At 37.5% G+C, this 21,231-nt stretch overlaps 1 protein-coding gene and 1 pseudogene across 1 annotated transcript; both read right to left on the bottom strand.

Moving 5' to 3' along the window:
- Nucleotides 1-1,412: 1,412 nt before the first annotated feature.
- Nucleotides 1,413-20,346, bottom strand: LOC121959537 (keratin-associated protein 10-6-like). Its single transcript, XM_042508898.1, has 4 exons — nt 20,182-20,346; nt 15,425-15,508; nt 3,812-3,899; nt 1,413-2,245 (listed from the first exon to the last, which is right to left on the bottom strand). The coding sequence occupies exon 4, from the start codon at nt 2,032-2,034 to the stop codon at nt 1,579-1,581; it is 456 nt and encodes a 151-aa protein (XP_042364832.1). The 5' UTR covers nt 2,035-2,245; nt 3,812-3,899; nt 15,425-15,508; nt 20,182-20,346; the 3' UTR covers nt 1,413-1,578.
- On the bottom strand, nt 16,444-18,660 carry LOC121959536 (annotated as a pseudogene).
- Nucleotides 20,347-21,231: the final 885 nt, after the last annotated feature.

Genomic DNA, 21,231 nt, shown 5'->3' with positions numbered 1-21,231 from the left:
ATGTGCTAATAAGACAACTACTGAATGAGCATTTCTGTTGATGCCATGCTAGTAGTAGTAACATAAGAAGGTTTACATTACCAAATAATTATGAAATGAATAATAAAATAAATTATTACACTGACACAGTGCTTTAAAAGTCATCACTTAGGATTTATTATTCATATTTTTCTGATGCAAATAGAAATTATTAAATTAGCTTTACTTACCACTTGTTCATGTGATGAAGTGTGATTTTTACTGAACTTCAAGCTTCCTCCTCCAACTGTTTCTGCTGAGTAGTAAAAAAGAAAACAGAAGTTTTTACAGATGAAGTTTAATTTGCGCTCTGAACTCTGGAAAACTTTGATCAAAGGTTTGTTTGTAAAATAAAATCTCTGTGTGTGTGTGTGTGTGTGTGTGTGTGTGTGTGTGCGTGTGTGTGTGTGTGTAAGTAAGTAACCTGTGGTTAATGTATGCGGGTAACCTGCTCCATATGTTAATGGTCAGCAGTTCAGCTCTTCTAATATCTACACACACACACACACACACACACACACACACACACACACACACCACGTCACTTTCACAACCATCCGAGAACCTGTTGATCTTGGACACACACACACACACACACACACACACAAACTGTCCCACATGACATCCCCTGTGTGTGTGTACAGTACACAGGTAGGGCTGGTGGTTGGCTGTGTGTGTGTGTGTGTGTGTGTGTGTGTGTGTGTGTGTGTGTGTGTGTGTGTGTGTGTGTGTGTGTAGTAGTAGTAGACATTAAAGGTCCCACTGGGAACTTAGGATCCAGCTGCTGATTTCAGAACAAATGACATCTGCTGCTACACACACACACACACACACCACACACACACACACACACACACACACACCTCACTACCACCAAGAGTATATATAAACACACACGCACATGCTAACCGGTGGTGCGACACACACACGTTGGAGTGTAACAGATGTAGTGTGGGCCTGAGACACATGCTCGCCCTCCTCCAACTCAGGTGGTGAGAGAGCAGGGGATGTGACACAGACAGAGAGAGAGAGAGAGAGAAAAGGAAGATTTCTGCTTTTTTAGTACTTAAATCTATATTTTTGAGATGTCATTATTGATAACTGATTTGGAATAATGAGAGAAGGATATCTGTGACTAGAAAATGCATTTCCTGCGGAACATGCGTGTGAATGTTTAAAGCTGAAATTAGTTCAAAGCCATTGCTGAAAATGCAGAAATATATAGTTGAAAATACAGAAATATATTACAAATGGTTGGAAATCTCTAAAAACTTGGCAGAAATGAAAGCTGAACTGCTTTAAACTGAAGAAGCTTCAAATTGAACTGGAAGGAAGAAGTTGATGTTAACTGAAAAGGTTAGAATTATAAATATTTAATATTTTGAGGCATAAAATGTAGGGAAAATGAGAGGCATAAACGTCCATCAAGAGCATAACATTTTTAAATTTGAATGGTTTCTGTAGCTGAAAGTATGCAGAAGTAGCAGCTGACACGAAAAAAAGTACAGAGAAGTACTGCTAGAAGTAAAAGTCAGCAGCGCAGAACTTAAGCAGTGCAGGTCACTGACAATGGCTGCAAGTGTGGATCTCCAACAGCGTGGATCTCCAACACAGGGGCTGCAGCGCGGATCTCCAAAAGTGTGGATCTCTGATACAGCGGCTGGCGGTGCGGATCTCCTGCTGCCTGGATCTCTGACACAGTGCTGGCAGCGCAGATCTCCGACATGGTGGCTTGCGGCCGGATGTCCAACAGCGCGGGTCTCCAACAGCACAGGTCTCCAACAGCGCGGGTCTCAAACAGCGCAGATCTCCGAAAGGGCAGCTGACAGCGCAGCTCTCTGACACAGCAGCTGTTAGTGCAGATCTCTGACACAGCAGCTGGCAGCGCGGATCACCGGCAGTGGGATCTTCGATATAGTGGCTGACAGCGCAGATCTCCGACAGCACTGATCTCTGACACAGCGGCAGGCAGCACGGATCTCCGTCACAGGGACTGGCAGCAAGGACCTCCGACATGGTGGCTTGCGGCCCACATGTCCGACAGCGTGGGTCTCCAACAGCGCAGATCTCCAAAAGGTCCTGCGGCTGGCAGCAAGACTCTCCGACAAGGTGGCTGGCAGCTCGGATCTTTTACACAGCGGCTGGTAGCGCGGATCTCCAACAGCGTGGATCTCTTACGCAGCAGCTGTGAGCGCAGATCTGCAGCAGCGCATCTCCCACACAGCCACTGAGATGTAGAAAAAAGTCAAAGAATGTGTCAAAGAAAATGTTTTAAAAAATAATCTAACATTTAATTAGAACAAATATGAATACACCCTAGTTTTCTGGACAATGTTTTCCTAGTTTTAGGTCTTTTTTTGGTCACCTTTTACTATTTTTTTAATTGTGCAGGACATTTCTCTCCAAGTTCATGATATATATTTTCTGATGTTTTTGAAACAAGTGAAACCAGTTTCTCAAAGTTTCAGAGGTTTAAATGCGTGTGAAAGATGTCCAAGAAAACCAATGTCTAAGCAGGGTTTAAAGGGTTAATCATGGTCTCCAAGCTTTAGCCCTGTCATAGGCCAGGATTTATCGGCTCCTATGGCCCCATTATAGACCATATTTTAAAATAATCATTAAATATGTTAACATTCACATATTCTCTTTACTTGTATTTTTAGTTTTGCTGAATTTTCCTCTGTGTCATCAATTCTACAAGTGTTATTTTTTACGCTTATTTTTTTCTGTCTTCAGGCTTTAAATGTGTCTCTTAATGTTTTATTTGAATTTGATTTCAGCCATTAAGGTTTTTGTAAAATGTACTTTTTTTGGATTTTTTTAGTGAATTTAGTCTGTATTATGTAGCTGTGTCTTTGTGTGTGTATTTTTTCCTTCTGCATATCCTGTTCATTTCCACATTTATCTGCGGCTTTATGTTTGTGCATAAATGTGTGTGTGTTTGGGGGGGGTCAGTGGATCAGAGTGGCAGGTGCAGGGATCGTGGCGACGCCCCCGGGCCGACCGTGGGGCTCGAACGCTCGCCGCTGCGATTAATCACCCGGCAAAATGCTTCTGACGTGCCGAAGAGGGAAAGAGGAGCTTCATGTCTCTGCATCCTTCACTGATCATGTGTGTGTGTGTGTATGTGTGTGTGTGTGTGTGCATGTGAGAGAGAGTTGAGGATACACAAATACACACATGCACTGAGTTTCTATGTAAGGAAGTATCACTGCAGCCTGGTTTCACTGTGAGTCCTGATGCCTGGACAAAGTGGTGATAGTTTAAAGGAATAAAGGAAAATTCTGTTTTTTGGGGAGGGTGGGGCAGGTGTTCATGCAACTAATCTCATCATCATTTCAGAATCAGAAATACTTTATTGATTCCCTGGGAAAATTGTGATTCCTACAGTTGCTCTGATGCCAAGTTTAGAGAACCGACAACAAAACAGACGTAGAAATGAGAAGTGTAAAAAAAGTAAAATAAAAAAATGCATTAGTAAATAAGATTAAAAAAGAAAAATCCAAGTAGAAAATATACAATATGTGCATAAAAACATAGTAAAAATATAAAATAAAAAAAAAAATATCTGCATTGTGTCTCAATTCATACGCATGAAAAAAATAAAAAATGTAAAATATAAATAATATGCTGAATATGTAAAGTGTGTAAAGATACAAATATATGCCTTAAGCTGATTTACAATATACAATATACATAAAAATGGTGTGCATTATGCTACAGCGTACAAAACAATATATACATAGTAGAAAAAGAAATATATTCCGCTCAGTAATAATAACAGTGTACTCACCAAGTTAAGAGCTGAAATCTGGGAAAATGGCGATATGTCAACAACCACGAGCTGTCGGGTTGTAAACAAACCTCCAGGTCAGCCAGTTCTTTTGAGGAGAAAACAATTGTAAATAAATGCAATAATTACAATAATAGACTTAAATTCCTCTTCAACTTTAACATAATGTACTTTTCAAGAATGTAGCCATGAGGTCAACTAGGTTTTTTTTTCTTTTTTTGCTTTTATAGGTCACATGATGCTATGGCTATGTGCTTGTCTGTAGGAACTGGCGCTTCAAGAGCTGTTATTGCATCACATAACTCTGCAAACATTGAGCAGATCATCAGAAAGTTTTGAATCCACAATTCCTCTGTGAGATCGTGAACTATCATGTCCCAGAAGCCCCTCATACGTGGGAGCGGCTTCCCTTTGCCTTTCCGTCATCGCTCCATAACACGCCTACATTGCCTTCAATTTGAGCTAATTATGGCAAGTGTGGTGGCTGCAATAGAAATAAAGCTGCTAATGTTTTGAACATCCATCGCTATGGTTACTAGAGTATTATCATGAGAGGAGAAGTCACATAACATCACTCAGTGGAAACACAGTCACCTCGTTATTGTGTTTTATCGACATTTTGAAAACTTTGTTTAATTTGTGCACAAATCTGTAATGGAAACCCACCTCCTGAGACACAGGTGAATCACATTAGGGCAGGATGAGTGATCATACAGGAGGGAAATGAGACAAAACAATGGTTACCAAAATAAAACTGTAAAATAACACAGGAGACAAATAAGCATGAATTCAAAAAACCTAAAAGGTTGTGACAAGACCAGCAAAATGCTGAAAAGTTCATGTGTCCCTGGATGAACCTCAAAAAGAGAAAAAACTTATACTGCTAAAATCATAAATATTCGATTTATATAGAATTTGAATGAAAGGTGAAAACAGACACAACATTTAAATTCACACATGGAGAAGGACTGACAGGAAACAAATGACGAATGCAGACAAAACGATGCAGCTAACTGAATCTGTATTGGTATTATTCTGTCAGCCTGATATTTTTTTCAAGTTTTCAACAGAATTATTATTATTATTATTGATGAGAACCATAAATCTTTGCATATTGTTTGTCCTTTATTAGGTTTGCTTTACAGCAATATTCCCTCTCTCTCTCCTCTGTTGCTCTTCAAAGCATCTAATGAAGCAGGAGATCAGAGTGAAAAAAAAAACAATATATGAACATTAAAAGCCCAAACATGGCGATATAACTAGATTTCACCAGAGTCAACAGTCGCTTCTTGCTGCTGCAGTCAAATAGACCTTTGCTGCTTCGACTTTAAGCAAAAAAACAAAATACAAAAACAGTCTCTAAATATTTGTCTGTTTGCAAGAGCTTTTTTGGTCTTTTCGCTTAATAATATACTATATACAGAAAGTTATTATTATTCTTATTCTTATTATTCTTATTCTTATTATTTCTTTGCAAAAAGCATTTCTTTTTATTTAGTTATTGGAAATAAAAAAATTGGAAATAATAGCCTCTTTTTTTTGCTGTTGTCTTTTTTGTTTGTTGTTGTTTTGGTACCTCAGTCAAAGTCAGTTATATTTTGTATAACCAACATCAGACGATTGTAAAATAGCCCCATAATGCCCAAAAAAGTGGGAGGACAAAAAGGCTCGGTCCTCCTATTCCAGCAACAGAACCTGGTACCAAAAGTGAATCGAGTCGAGTCGAGTCGAGTCGAGTCGAGTCGGGCAGTGGAAATGAGGCATTAGTGTGTTTGGTGCTGAGCAGGTCGTGTGCAGAGGATTTTTAGTGTCCTGAAAACAGCTGCTGGGAACACTGAGACTGGCTGATATTTCTGTGCAGGAGACAACTTTTGTTTGATCCATTGTTAATATATATCGATTCGAGCTGCTTTATATGCAAAATATGAAAAAAATCCAGTAAATTTGTTTGTCTGCTGCAAAAAAACATATAATAATAATAATGATGAAGATGATGATAATGATGATAATGATGGTGATGATGATATTAAAACAGTAGCAGAGAGACAGTGACAGTGAAAAGAAAGAAAGAAAGAAAGAAAGAAAGAAAGAAAGAAAGAAAAAGAAGTGAGATGGAGAAAAGGAAAGAAAAGAGAGAGGGGCTGTCTGTCCTGGAGGGACAAGGCAGAGATGGAGAATAGTTTTATTATTTGTTATTTTTATTGTTTGGGTCTCAGCTGGCAGAGTGCAAAGTGTGTGTGTGTGTGTGTGTGTGTGTGTGTGTGTGTGTGTGTGTGTGTGTGTGTGTGTGTGTGTGTGTGAGAGAGAGAGAGAGATACATGCGGACACACACACACACACACACACACACACACACTCACACACACACACACACACAGTACTAAGTGAAACTGCCCTCCGAGGTTAAAATTTACATAACGATGCCGTATCAGTTTGATTTATCGGTTCAAATCCACACCTCCTCTGTTTTTTTGTTGCTGTTTTTAATCCCCTGGGTGAAGCAGTTTACTGATCCGCTGTCCTTAATCGGCAGAGCAAGGCACTAACACAGCCCGGGTGAGAGTTCGATTCCCAGAGGGGCCACACATGCTAAAAAATGAGCGCTAACTTTGTCCAGCTAAATGGGACATAATATTATAAATGTTTAATAATATTAAAGTGTTTGAATATGAGAGGAAGCGATTGGGAGTCTTAGGGGAACCCTCGGGGGATGAAGGGCGCAGAGGGAGTTGAAATGTGATGAGGAATTAGGTTAGAAATCTTTTGTTATGAAAAAATGGGCATTTTCAGGGTGCATATCCTGTAGTGCAAGTGTTAAAGCACTAGAGGCATTTGTGTTGCATCTATAAATAATGCGAATGTAAACGGTTGTACTCTTCAGTGTCATCACATCTCATTAAAAACAGGAATATTTTCTTGTATTTATGGAAAATATTAAGGCTGTTGCCACATCGTTTTGTTTGTGTTAACAAATACAAAAATATAGTTCCATTTAAAAAAATAAAATTTAAAAGAAGATCCAGTTATTGTCTGAAATATCTGGTCATTGTAGATTTTAGCAAATTTACTCAAAAAGGAGGAAATAGTTGTTATATAGTTTGTTGGGAACTATTTTTAGCAGTGGATAAACACACAATCAGAGTTGTAGTGAGTATTTATAAAAAATGGTCTATAGTGTATTTTTTTAAAATTCCACTTTCAAGAAAACTGCTGACTCCAGCTTTAACCCTTTGAAATCTGGATCAACACTAGTTTTCTTGTGCTGACTTCAGATGTCTTTCACAAGCATTAAAAATCTCAAAAACATAGAAAACATGGGAAAAAGACAATAAGCAACCTGGTTTAGAAATGTACCACAAATTCCTAAAAAAAAAAAAAAAAAAAGGACAGATTTGTAAGAATATTGTCCAAAAAACCCAGCAAAGAATGTCAAGAAAATTATATTTATAATCATCGAAATGTCATATTTAATTATGTTGCAGATTTTTTTCTGTTTAATTTGAGCAATTTTTCAGAAAATGTTGTTGTTTTTACTGTTCTTTCCTTTTTTGTGCTGATTTTTATGTATTTTATAACTGTTTGTAACTGTTTGGTAATTTCTTGCTAATTTTTGGGTCATTTCTTCTGACAATAACTTGCTTTCTGCCTTTTTTCCATGATTTTGGAAGAAATCAAGCCAATGTGCCCAGTTTTCAAAAGGTTAAAAGACCATGAATGGATGGATGGATGGATGTTGTCAACAGGTATAAGAGGGCAATCAGGCCCTGCAGGGGTTCCTTGCAGCTGCACACACACACACACACACACACACACGCACGCACATACACACAAGCACATGCACAGTTTAGCCTGCAGAGCGTATTTAATGTAATTGCATCTCCACATCTACATGCTGTACCACACCTCTGAGCGTAATAATGTAAAAAATAAAATCCCTAAATATCCTCAAAGTCATGGATGCATATTCATATTTTCCTCACATATAAACACCTGCATAAAAAAAATCCTGAAATCTCTAAAAACATGACTTCATTGAGTAACTGATGCCTTTAAATATGCAGGTCTGACAGATCCAGTGGATCACTGCTGCACAGGTACTTCTTACAGGAGATGCTGCGGGCATCTGTCGCACCCAAAGTCTGAAACAGAGTTTATTCTTATTTTATTTTATTTTTTACTTCTCTAAAAACATCTTCATAAAAATTTTAGATCAGCCCAAAATGTTCTTAATTTCATTATTAATCCTGTTAAACTCTTGCAGGGGAGGCCAAATATGCACAAAACTGCCTTAAACTTGACCTGCGCAATGTAGCTTGATTTCATTCAAAAATATGGAAAAAGGCAGAACAGGAGCAATGACCCCAAAATTAGCAAGAAATTCATAAAAAATTATAAGAAAATTACCAGGAAAAACTGTAAGAAAAAAAAGTTTAAAAAAAAAAAAGAGATCAAACAAGGAAATGACCTTCTAATAATATAATTATATATTTAAAATTATGATACAGAAAGAATATAATTTTTCTTTTACTATTATTTAAAATACTAATAATGGTAAAACATGGTAAAGTGGGACATTTCCCCACTTTTTTTAATTTTTATTATTTTTTATAATTTTCTAATAATGCTTTCTCCCTCTCTTTCTTTTTCACCTTTCGACAATTTTCCTGCATTTTGCAGGACATTTCTTTCCAAAATGCTGATTGCCTTTTTTCCCATGTCTTTGAAAGGTTCTGACAGGTTCACAGGTTCAAATGAGGGATATCAAGAGAACATTTCTAAACATTTTCTACTACGTCTACTAACCCATTCACTCTGTCTCATTTGTTCATCCATTCATTCATCGCTCCCTGACTCGTGTGCATTTATTCATGTTAATGATGTTTTCCTTTAATATGCATGTTGTATTCGGTGTGGTTGACTTCAATCAAACATACATTTTAATTTAATGCGTTTGATCAGCAGTTTAATGAATTCATCTGTTCGTTCGTCGGTCCCATACTCTCCCAGTCGACACGATTTAAATCTTTCAGCTGTGATCTGTGCAGGTGTCTGCCACGACTATCAAGCTCACCTCAAAGAGAATAATACTCCACTGAGGTCGCACACACACACACACACACACACACACACACACACACACACACACACACACACACACACACACACACACAAACAAACTGCCAGTGTCAGCCTGTGATTGGATGGAGTCACTCGATCACACATCTGCAAATTTTATCTGTTTAGACCATACTCAATGGAGGATCTCCTGCAACCCCCCCAAAAGGGGTTGGCTAAGCCCCTATGTTTTTCAAATCCTAGAATTGAGCTAAAATCCTAGAATTGACCGAAAAATCCTAAAAATGTCCTAACATCCTAGAAACTTCCTTACATCCTAGAAACATGTAAAAATCCTAGAACTGTCCTAAAATCCTAGACTCATCCTAAAATCCTAGAAATGTCCCAAAATCCTACAACCTCCTAAAATCCTAGAAATATCCTAAAATCCTAGACTCGTCCTAAAATCCAAGAAATGTCCTAAAAACCTATAACATCCTAAAATCCTAGAAATGTCCTAAAATCCTAGACTCATCCTAAAATCCTAGAAATGTCCTAAATTCCTATAACATCCTAAAATCCTAGAAATGTCATAAAATCCTAGACTCATCCTAAAATCCTAGAAATGTCCCAAAATCCTACAATCTCCTAAAATCCTAGAAACATCCTAAAATCCTAGATTCGTCCTAAAATCCAAGAAATGTCCTAAAAACCAATGACATCCTAAAATTCTAGAAATGTGCTAAAATCCTAGACTCATCCTAAAATCCTAGAAACATCCTTAAATCCTCGAAACGTCCTAAAATCCTAGAAACATGTAAAAATCCTAGAAATGTGCTAAATTCCTATAACATCCTAAAATCCTAGAAATGTCCTAAAATCCTAGACTTGTCCTAAAATCCTAGAAATGTCCTAAAAACCTATAACATCCTAAAATCCTAGAAACATCCTTAAATCCTCGAAACGTCCTAAAATCCTAGAAACATGTAAAAATCCTAGAAATGTGCTAAATTCCTATAACATCCTAAAATCCTAGAAAAGTCCTAAAATACTAGAATTGTCTTAAAATCCTAGATCCATGTAAAAATTATAGAAATGTCCTCAAATCCTAGAAACATCAGGAGCCTGCAACTGGCCCCCGGCCTCCTGCCCCCGAGCAAAGCAAGCTGAGTCTCCTGGTTTAGATGAACCACAAATAAGATAATAACTAAATGTGGTATAATTTGTTTTTAGCTACAGATAACGTATTATTTGTCCTAAATGTAATTTCAAACTGCACACAAAGAGTCTGTTGTGAAGAGTAAATTTGCAGAACAGCCCTTTAAAGGCTTCAGCTCTGTTGTGAGCAGTCTTTGTATCACCAGCTGATCTGCTGCTGCGTTTAGTGAATGAATCATTCCAACAAACAATCAATTAAACCATCAATCACTGCATTTTCCAGCTTTTTCAGCACCTCCAGGTTTATAGAAACCGGTCCTTATTCATCAGGAGATGATATAAAAAACTCTTTGATCGCGAACAAAACTAAAAACCTTTGATGTTTACATTTTGTTCACATTTTCAAATGTGTGTGTTTTTTTTTTTTTTACGGGACTCGGTAAGCGTGTTTTCTATTAGCATGAGCAAGCCTTTCCCATTTTCCTGCACTTCTCCCTCTCTGTGTTTCTATAGTAACCTTGGCTAAAATCCAAACAGCCGGTAGGGCCCTCTGAAGGGCACTACACAGGCAAGATGAAAGATTTCCACCAGGCGACTGCAGCTTCCAGGCAACAGATAAATGTGATTTTTAAAGGAGGACATGCTTCCACTGAGCAGAGGAGCGACGCCGAATATCAGGGTGACAGCGGCCAGTCCGACGGTTTTATATGAACTAATAATAGCCTGCCGCCATGTTGGCCATATTTACCGACATGCCTCACTGCTTCCAATCTGATCAAATCTCAGGAATTTAAAATTAAGTCATTAAAACTGACTGACAGCAACACACAAAATTTGATGCATTTAATGCAGAGCTCTCCTGCAGGTGGCAACTATGACATCAAGACTGTCCCTTTGTACTGAGTAACAGCAAATTTGGACTGAATCACCACAATTAATTCAGAATTAATTTAAAATACATATTTAAACACCAAATCTTTCTATCACTTCAATGCAGTTTTCTGAGAGCAGCATCTAGTGGCCATTAGGGGAACTGCAGGTTATATGATTTTTATTCCAACAAAAAGCAACAATATAAATGTTTGATGTGGACACAAACACAGCATAATACGTCAACGTTTATGTTGAAATCTGCAATAAGTGACTTTATTTTTTTTAAAGGAGCAAAAAAAGCACCAACATTGTCCAGAATATAGAGAGGAGGATATCCAAATTGTCCACGTCTGTCAAGCTATATTAATTTTCCTGTGAAAAAGTGATGCAGGTGGGGTTATTATTCCCACACTCACTTCATTCACAGACACTCGGCTCGGTAGTTTAAAGCTGGGAGCATCAGTGTTTCTGTTTGTTCCCTGAAAGATTCATAAGCGCCACATCCACATGAATCATTCACTAAGGAAATGATTGTCGTAAACATGAAGTGCCATCTCTGCCACTGTGTGCTGAAAAATTCATGCTTTTTAAGGCATAAATTATGACACGGTGCTCTCTCCCTCTGCTGCGACTTCCTCCTCCTCCTGATTGAGGTTCACTGTTTCATTCACACACACACGCAGAATTAAAGGTGTGATGTGTTTATTTTCCGAGTTACATGGACGGAGATGACAGAGAATCTGAACTGGTGGTGTTCATTTTGGGACTTATTCTCATAGTTTTGTCCATCATTTCTAGTAATAATGACAATGAACTCACTGTCAGTTGTAAACATTCATTTGTCGCGCAGTCAGTACGTTTACGCGACTTGAGAAAAAGTCGAGTTATTGTGTTATTCTGACAAAAACTCGACATTTAAAGTACATGTTAACCCTTTAACACCTGGATCAGCATCAGTTTTATTGTGCTGCATTTAGACACCTTTCACAAGCTATTTAAACTTGAGAAAATTAGTTTGATTTCTTTTAAAAACATGAGAAAACAGCAATTAGTAACTCAGCAAAAACAAATTGCAAAAACAATATTAATATAAAAAATCTAAAATATAAAAATAAAAAATGGGATTTGGGTGGCATTATTAGGTATTATTTAAAAAATAGGGAAAAGTCTGTAATTCTTACAATTATAGTATATTCAAAATGAGCATTTTAACACCTTGATTGTCATCAGTTCTCTTGTGCTGCATTCAGATGCTTTTCACAGTCGTTTTGACCTCTGAAACCTGAAAAAAATATTTGACTTCTGTCAAAAACACAGAAAAAAACCATAATGAGTAACCTGGCAAAAAAAAACAAATCCAGCAAACTGAAAAAAAACAGCAAAAGGTGACAAAGAAATTATTAAAAATTAGCTAGAAAAAACGATAGTTCTTATAATTGCTATAATTATATATTTTAAATTATATTACAGATTTTTTTATCGCTTTCTTGAGGTCATTTTCTTGTTTGTTTGTGCTTGTTTATTTTTTCTTTTCTTTTTTATTTTAATTTCTTTTTCTTTTGCTTATTTTTAGGTTATTTTCTTGTAACTTTATACAAATTTAATTTTTTTAATTTTTTGGGGCAATTGTGTCAATGCCTTCTTCCAATGCTTTTCAAAGAAATCTAGCCAATATGCTTAGGCTTTTAAGGGTTAACATATTAGTCTGGGACTAAATCCAATTTCTCAAAGCCACCTTAAAAGGTCAATAAACATTTAATCTTATGATATAACCGAAAGAAATTCAGTCATTTTACTTCCATGCCTGTGTTGTGGGACTGTACTTTATTTATCTGTGGGGGCGGCTCCGGCCCCCTCCGTCCACCCTCATAAATAACGAACAGTCCCCATATCCCAAACCACTGAGGGAGGCTGGAGCAAACCAGCAGAGTCTTGTCAAAGTTCGACTAAGGTGTTTAAATGACGAAATATTTCTACTGTGTTTGTTTTTACTCACTTTCAGGTATTTTTCTTGTACTTCTCACTAATTTCTTTCTAGTTTTTGGTTCAGTTCTTCTTTCTTTGCTCATTGCCTTCAGTCTATGTTTCTAATAGAAATCAAGCCAATTTTCAGGTTTCAAAGGGTTAATCCTCAGGTTTACTCAAATCGAGTTTGACTGTCCTCGGGTCCATTTTATATCTTTTCTTTTTAATTTAATTCATGGTGTGCCCATCGGCGTTAGGATTTTGGTCCTGCGAAGGCCTCGGAAGTGGGGTTTAAATAACAATCGCCCATGTTCAGGAGAGTGAAACATCTTTTTAATTTAACAATTTTGTCTTTTCTCTTTCTCACACACACACACACACACACACACACACACACACACACACACACACACACACTTCCTCTCTCATTACCATCGTTATCATTGCAGGTCCTTGGTTTCAGTTCTTCATTTTGAAGTGTGTGTGTTCCTCCCTCTATCTCTTCCCCGCTGTCACTGCCAGGTCCTGATTTTTTCTGGGGAGTGTGTGGTCCTATCTGTGTGAGCACGTTCCCGCCTTTGTGTGTGTTCCTCTCTCTCTCTCTCTCGCTCTCGCTGTATATTCGGCCCTCACCTCGAGGCGAGTCGATCCTCTTACAGTAATACCATTGCCTAATCTCAGAGGCGTATCAGAGGGAGCTCAGAGCGCTCAGCACTAATAGGTTCACACAAATGGGATCTAGTCAAAAACCTCCCAATCCTCCTGCCACTGTAAATATGGAGAGCATTATCTAAGTCCGCCTGGAGGCCTCCGATGTGGAACTGATGCAGATTTGACAGAGAGACTGAGAGATAGCGGCCAAAAAAAAAAAAGGTGATTTAACATGCTGTTAGCAGTGTTACAGCAGTAATTTTATTGGTTGTAGGGATGAATTGAATAAATTTTTAACTTTTAAAACCCCGATGGAGCCTGCTGTCATCAATGCAGGATAGCTTTAACGAACAGTTACCATTAAATGTTAATATAGAAATCTGTAGATTATTTTAAAGGGATAGATTGGATTTTTTAAGTGGGTTGTATAATGATCTTGTCCATTGTGACTGTATTACATAAAGCCGATGTCGGCACGCACCCAGTTTGGTGAAACACGATGGACACAGGAGCAACGGGCAGCAGCAGAAGAAGTATTTTAGCCGCCTAAAAGCAGATCAGTTTAGGTATATATTATACTGAGAGCATTTTTACCGCGCACAACCTCTCCGTCAGATAGCCCGTTAACGCTCTTGTCAAAGCCACCAGGCTCCACTAAGAAAAATAGTAATTTTACCTCACTGAACACTGGAGCTGCTGGTCAACTGCTGCTTTGATCCGTTTGTTTATTTGCATTATTGTGTTATTTGGTGAAACCGAAGAAACACTTTTAAACACTAAAGTCTCACAAAAATGCAAACAAACTAACTGATCATAACAGCAGTAGACCAGCAGCTCACATATTCAGCGATGTTAAATCGTTGTTTTTCTCAATGGAGTCTGGCTTTTGAGAGAGAAATATAAAGGCTTCATTGTCCCGTTCATTTTGCACAATGCATGACTATTATACACATTGAAAAGCATTGTATTTTATGTCTCTATCTGCGAGTGGGTCATCGCGATAAGAGCAGCCATAATTTGATGTTAATTCCACTATTGAAGAGACGTGATGATCAAGAAAATAAGTGAAAAAAACTCGAATATAATGGTATCAGTTATCGACCAAAGGAGTTGTTATATTTATCTGATATCTGCAAAAAAATCCAATATTGTGCAACCCTAATGTAGAGAATTATAAAAACGAAAAGTGAGTTTCAGTCATTTAAGTGTTTGTGTACTTTTTAGCTTCACTCTCACCGCTCTCATGGCATTATCAGCCACAGTGGACAGATGTTTTTAGTAAAAACAACTATAAAAAACTCACTGTGCATTACCTGCTCAGTAACAAACAGAAGACAGTCACAACTAATTGACAAAGTGAAGCATTTAGCAGCTAAAGAGACAAAAAAATACCCCTCAGAAGTTGGTGGAGACCAAAAACAGAGACAAAAGAGATTAAATATTGGACTTCGATTTTTCAGGTGGACACTAGGATTGCAGCTGTAAACTGTTTTAAGTATACCATGGTATGACTATTAATGGTTATCATAATATGTATATTTGCTCATCACATATTTGCTCATGCATAACACTGATACCTTCTACTTGAATGATGATCAAATGAGGCCGTTCTATCAATAAGGACATGATTGATTTAATAATAAAAAAGTAAAAACGTCAGTAAAAAGCTATAAATTAAAGAGACATATATTAAAAATGTTGTAATGTGGCTCCAGCCAGCTGGATGTACCTCTCAGGCACATAAATGTCAAATGTGGTCAAATAAATAAAAAAATAAAAATCTGATTCTGTTTTGGTGTAAGGACTAAGTTTGTTCAGATAAATATGTTGATGATAAAGTGTTGCAGAGCCCTTAAACTGCACAGTCAGGTGAAGATGCAGGAAACTATGAGGAAATATGAAAGACTGAACCTGTTCAGATGTTTTTCGGTGCCGTGCGATCTGCCATCCTCCGCTCCTGCAGCTCAACTACACACCGAGTTTCCACTGGAGCCGCTGAGAGACAAGAGACAGACACAGTCCTGCAGTGACACCCAGAGACTACACACAGTACTGCTGCTATAGTGAGACACACACACACACACACACACACACACACACACACACACACACAATGACCTTTGAACACTTATGCTTACATCATATAGATATTAAAATATACATTAATGGAAACTATAATTAGTAATTACTGATTTACTCCATAATGAAAGCTTGAAATTTTGTTTCCTATTATTCAGATTTAGCAGATTTGATTCAGATTCAGATTTGAGTTTAAATTCAAATAATATAATCATATATATTGTTTTTATTTTGCTTTTATTTTCAAAATATACAGACAATGTAGTCACAAATTGACACCCCAAAACACCAAGTTATGTTACATTTCATACATTTTGTTAAATGTCAGTTGCAACTAACAGTTACTGAAAGAAACACATGATTATATTTCATTGATATTTCATAACATTATAACTATATACTTTCAGCACAACAGAAAATGCCCTCAATATAATGTATATTCACCATTTTTTAAAAAGAATGATAAAAACTCTGATTAAGATAAACTTAATTGAAACAACATCATAACAGCATCAAATGAAGACCTTCACAATTATCTGGTCGTCAGTGAGTTGAGCAGAAAAACCACAACAAAGATGGAAAAAATAAAAAGATTTAAACACAAAGCATACTTGAACTCAGCTGTGGATCCACAATTAACCCAAAATCTATGCGTTAAGATCAAAAATTTAAATCATACAACAAATAATTATTCTGTACATCCATAATTACACAAATACACATAAAAAAATTAAAGAAAAACATGAAAAAACCTTGATTTTTACCTGCAGATATCCTGTAATTTTCATAAATAGCAGAAATGTGTTTCAACACGTTACATTAAAGTTATCCAGTGTCTTAATTTACTGATATTCATATATATGGATGACGCAGGTAATTTTTCTGTTTTGGAATAAACATGCAATTTCCTTTTTTTTCCATTTGTAATAAAAGACTTCCTCATAATATCTTAATAGCCACATTTTTAGTTTGATTCTCTGCTCTCACAGTTTTAGTCTAATGAATAAATGAAGCTAAAATCTGTAAACAGTATTTCTTTTTCTTCACTTCTCTTTAATAGAGACACATACAAACATAATCTGAAAAATGTTCAGTTCCTACATTATTTCACTCAAGAGATTTCCCGAGAAAAACAGAGCAATGACACATCCTGTGTGTTTTATATTGAATGTATAAACATGTACGCTACTACTGATACCTGCACAAACTAAATGTCTCAGCCCCACAGACACTGAGACACACAGAGAGCTGAACAGCAAGGACTGAGAGTAAATATGCAAACTTAATCTCGATTCTCACCCTGTGCCTTGTTTAAGACGCCTCTCTACTTGAGCTCACACAGTTCAGCAGAGCCATCAACATGATAAAACCCAAGTCCAGCATAGAGCGGCTGAGTGAATGTGGTCTGGACTCTGTGGAGGAGCGTCATGGTCTCAGAGATGCTGTAGAAGCACAGAATACCTGCACTGTGATCCAGGTACACTCCCACTCTGGAGGACTGAGGGCCTGAGATGGTAGTGATATCATCATTGTGTCTGAATTCATAACAATCATGATAACAATACAGCGCCCAAGACGTGTCACTATCCCCAAATACACTTTTACATTCAGGTCCACTCATATACCTGTATGTGACTGCAACTGAAACTAAACGCCCTCTCCACTCCACCTCCCAGTAACATCGTCCAGTCAGACTCTCCCTGCCCAGAACTTGAAGGCCATACATGTCACTGTATGAAATTAAGTGAATGTTTAACATCATTTTCATCCAAATGAATAAATTATGTATAATTGTTACTTTCCTGTTCTCTTCAGATAATGACAGTCCTCTGCTTGCTGTGTTTGGATCCAGTGTGATTTGATGTGAATATGTCAAGAGTTTGTCTCTGGTCTTGGAAAGAGGTTGTGGCAGTAAAACATCTACTTCAGTCTCTGAGATCTTGGTCCACACATCACTAACAAAGTCCTGCAGTTTATCTCTGGCCTCTGACACAGCTGCTGTCAATATCCTCAAAGTATCGTACAGGACGGATATAGATCCTGGATGAGTCTTTACAGTCAGTGAAGATTTGACAGCTCTGGGTAGTTCTGCAGAAACTGGGTGTGGTCCTCTGTGTGTGAGAGCTGCTCCAGCTCAGCGTCTTTCCTCCTCAGATCAGTGATCTCCTGCTGCAGCTTCTCCTGAAGATCTTTGACTCGACTGGCTTCAGTTTTCCTGCTGAGATCTGATCTGCTGCTTCACATCAGAGCTTCTTTTCTCAATGAGACGGATCAGATCTGTGAAGGTCTTCTCACTGTCCTCCACAGCTTTATCAGCAGAGCGATTGATCGCCTCCACCTCCTGCTGAAGCACCTCCACATCTTTCTCTCTGCTCTGGATTCTCTGCTGGATCTTTTGTCGACTCGGCTCGAGCTCTTTCTGCTTCTCACTCCGTTCTGCTGCAGCTGAAACTGTGTCGTGGCCTTTATGTTCATCCATGGAGCAGAGATAACAGATACACTGCTGATCAGTGCGGCAGCAAAAAATCTTCCTCACCTTTTTGTGACGAGTGCAGACGCTCTCCTGAAGCTTCTTGGAGGGGTCGACCAGCTTGTGTTTTTCAAAGGCGCAGATTCATAGTGAGGCTGGAGGTGCTGCTCACAGTACGAGACCAGACACTGCACACAGGACTTGAGAGCTTTCAGCTTTCTCCCAGTGCAGAAATCACAGCCCACATCTCCAGGTCCAGCATAGCGGTGATCAGCTGGAGCAGTTTGGAGTCCAGTCTTCTTCAGTTCCTCCACTAAATCTACCAAAACTGTGTTTTTCTCCAGAGCAGGCCTCAGTGCAAAGGTCTTTCTGCATAGAGGACAGCTGTGGACGTGCTTTTGATCCTCTTCATCCAAGTGGCTTTTAATACAGTTTATGCAGAAGTTGTGTCCACAGGGAATAGTCACCGGATCCTTCAGTAAATCCAAACAGATCGAACAGCAGAGTTTTTTGTGGTCCATCTGAATTGTTTGCTGCGCCATTTCACCTCGAAGAAACAGTAATAGTTGAATAGTTTCACTATCTCATACAAAAAGAAGCTGGAAACTGATCCTAACCAAACCTGAATTTCTTGTCTTCATGTTAAAACACTGATCTGCACCAAATGAGGCGTGAGAGCACTTGCTCTCCCCAGCATGCGGGTTACATCTGTTCAACAGTAGATCTATGGAGGATGGAGGAAGCAAGAAATATGTGGGCTGAATAGGTGTAACCACAGGGCTGCAACTTAAAAACATCAGTTAAGAAGTTCATTTTAAAAAAAAAGATTATGCCACCAAGGAATTAACTCAGAGCCTAGGACTTCAAAAGTCTTGCATTTTCCTTCAAATCAGGGAAGTGGGGGTTTGTTTTGGACCCTTTACCATTTAGTTTGGTTGGATTTGTTAGTCATATAATTTTTCACCACCAGGTGTCTCCCTTGACTTTGTCTTCCCACAGTGACAGAAGAGGCCTTAATTACGATGGACATTTGGACAGAAGAAAAAGCACAGGAGTTATAATAACATTAGGAATGGCTCTGTTTTATTAAAGTGTCCCAGTAAGCCGTGACAGTGAGCCAATATGCACAATACAGGGATGCTGAAACTGAAGCAGCTAAATGGCATTCAGCCATTACTTAAAATTACAATTATTATTATTAGCAGTAGTAGTGTGTACTAGGCCAGTTTCAGTTTCCTTAGTTTGATAAATTCATTACTTAATCTTTCCAACCCAGTGTCAGTATCAGTTTCTGTCTTGTGTTTAACTCTGTACTTTTTATTATATATGCATTATGTATGTTGTTTTCCATAACCGCTTGTCCTTGTAAGGGTCGTGGGCGGGCTGGTGCCAAACCCAGCTGTCATTGGGCAGAAATATATATATATATATATATAAACACTGGAAACTATTGACTATTGATTAGTGATGACTGATTCAGGCCATATTAAACAGATGAAATTTTGTTTCATATTATACAGATTTAGCAAAGAGATATGTCACTTCTTCTATATATATATGAAATGTACCTATTTATTTATTTATTTATTTTTAAATATACAAAGAATACAGTCACAAATTGACGGTGTGGAAACACCAATTTATAATATGAATAACTCAAAAATAAATTATCAGACTAGTAAAGTACAAACAATACAATAAAAGGAGAAACATGATGAGAGACAGAATAGCATTAACCATAATGACATTTTAGATTATTAACACGAGTGTGCTGAAAATAGATCATACAGGAGATTATTCAATCATATGGGATGGAAGATTGTCCATGTCATTGATGAAATGTTCCCTATTTTATAGGGAAAAATGTATTATATTAATTTTTGATTGAGTTATAATTCAAATAATATTTAACGCACCTACATAATGCTTGCTTTAATCCTCCATCTACTAAATATATTATTGATTTTATTTTATTGTGTATTTCATTGTACTTTTAGGAAAGAATATTGGCTGGTGTGATCAAACCACAAAATTGTTTCTAGATGTATTTCTGTCCATTTTGGTGAAATCACAAAAATACTTCACCTGCCAAATGACCATTTGTACATTAATTACTCACCAGGTGTACCTTGAATTCCTCAGGTCTCCAGTGAACGCAGACTTTAGTGAGCAGAAAGAAGGAACTGAAGACACATATCCAAAAACAACAAAACGTGTTTTTGTTAAACTCTCTCACAGCTCGCGCAGTTTAATAACAGCCTCATGCATCCAGTCGTTTGCTCGGTGCTTCCTAAACACGTGCACTTCCGTTAAAAAAAAAAAAAAAAAGTGACAATAAACACACACTTCCGCCTGGGAGCAGCGCGCCTGAGCGCGTGCCCAGGCGCGTTACTCGGCCGTGCACGAGACTGTTTGCTCTGAAGTGTTTTAAATCAATCAATTTTAGCGAAAATGCACGTGTTTGGGAAATACTGCGCATATGACTGCATAAATGAGACATGGATTATTCTGCACGCGCTGAGTGAGAGTTTGTAAACAGATGTTTTAATATAGTTTATTCAGAGGTGGATGAAGTCCACACTGCAGTAAAAATACAGATATCTATAGTAGAAAATGACTTGGTAAAAGTTAGTCATCTATTAGAGTATTGGCCTACTTGAGTAAAAGTCTTTAAGTTTCTGACAGTTAACTGCACTGAAGTATCAAAAGTAATTAAATCAAAATAAAAACTTCATTAATCCTTCACGGGAAATTACATTTGTTACCAGTTCTTTCAAAGCAAACCATATTCAACCACACATATTAAGACACGTCTGTAAATATCTTCAGGAAAAAAAGATCTGTAAAATAAACGCTAAATAATAAAAACTCAAAAAATACTCACTTATAAAAATATTCAATAATAAGAAATACTGAAGAACTGAAAGTAAAAGTACAAGTAAATGCTGTTAATAAAAAGCAAGCATTCAGAATTTTGAGAATTATGAAGCTTATTTCTAAGCAACATACACCACCTTAAAAATTAAGCACACATATTAAAAAATGGGTCTATTTTTACAACTTGTTATATTTAAAGAAAAATTCCAGTATTTCCTTCCCTCCAGTTCATTCTTTTGTCCTCCTCCCTTCCTCAGCTCCTTCCGTATTTTGTGGTGAGTAACCAACATGT

This window comes from Plectropomus leopardus, chromosome 20 (assembly GCF_008729295.1).
Source record: "Plectropomus leopardus isolate mb chromosome 20, YSFRI_Pleo_2.0, whole genome shotgun sequence".
Taxonomy (NCBI): domain Eukaryota; kingdom Metazoa; phylum Chordata; class Actinopteri; order Perciformes; family Serranidae; genus Plectropomus; species Plectropomus leopardus.
Note: the sequence above shows the minus strand (reverse complement) of the source record. Positions and strands in the feature narration are given on the sequence as shown.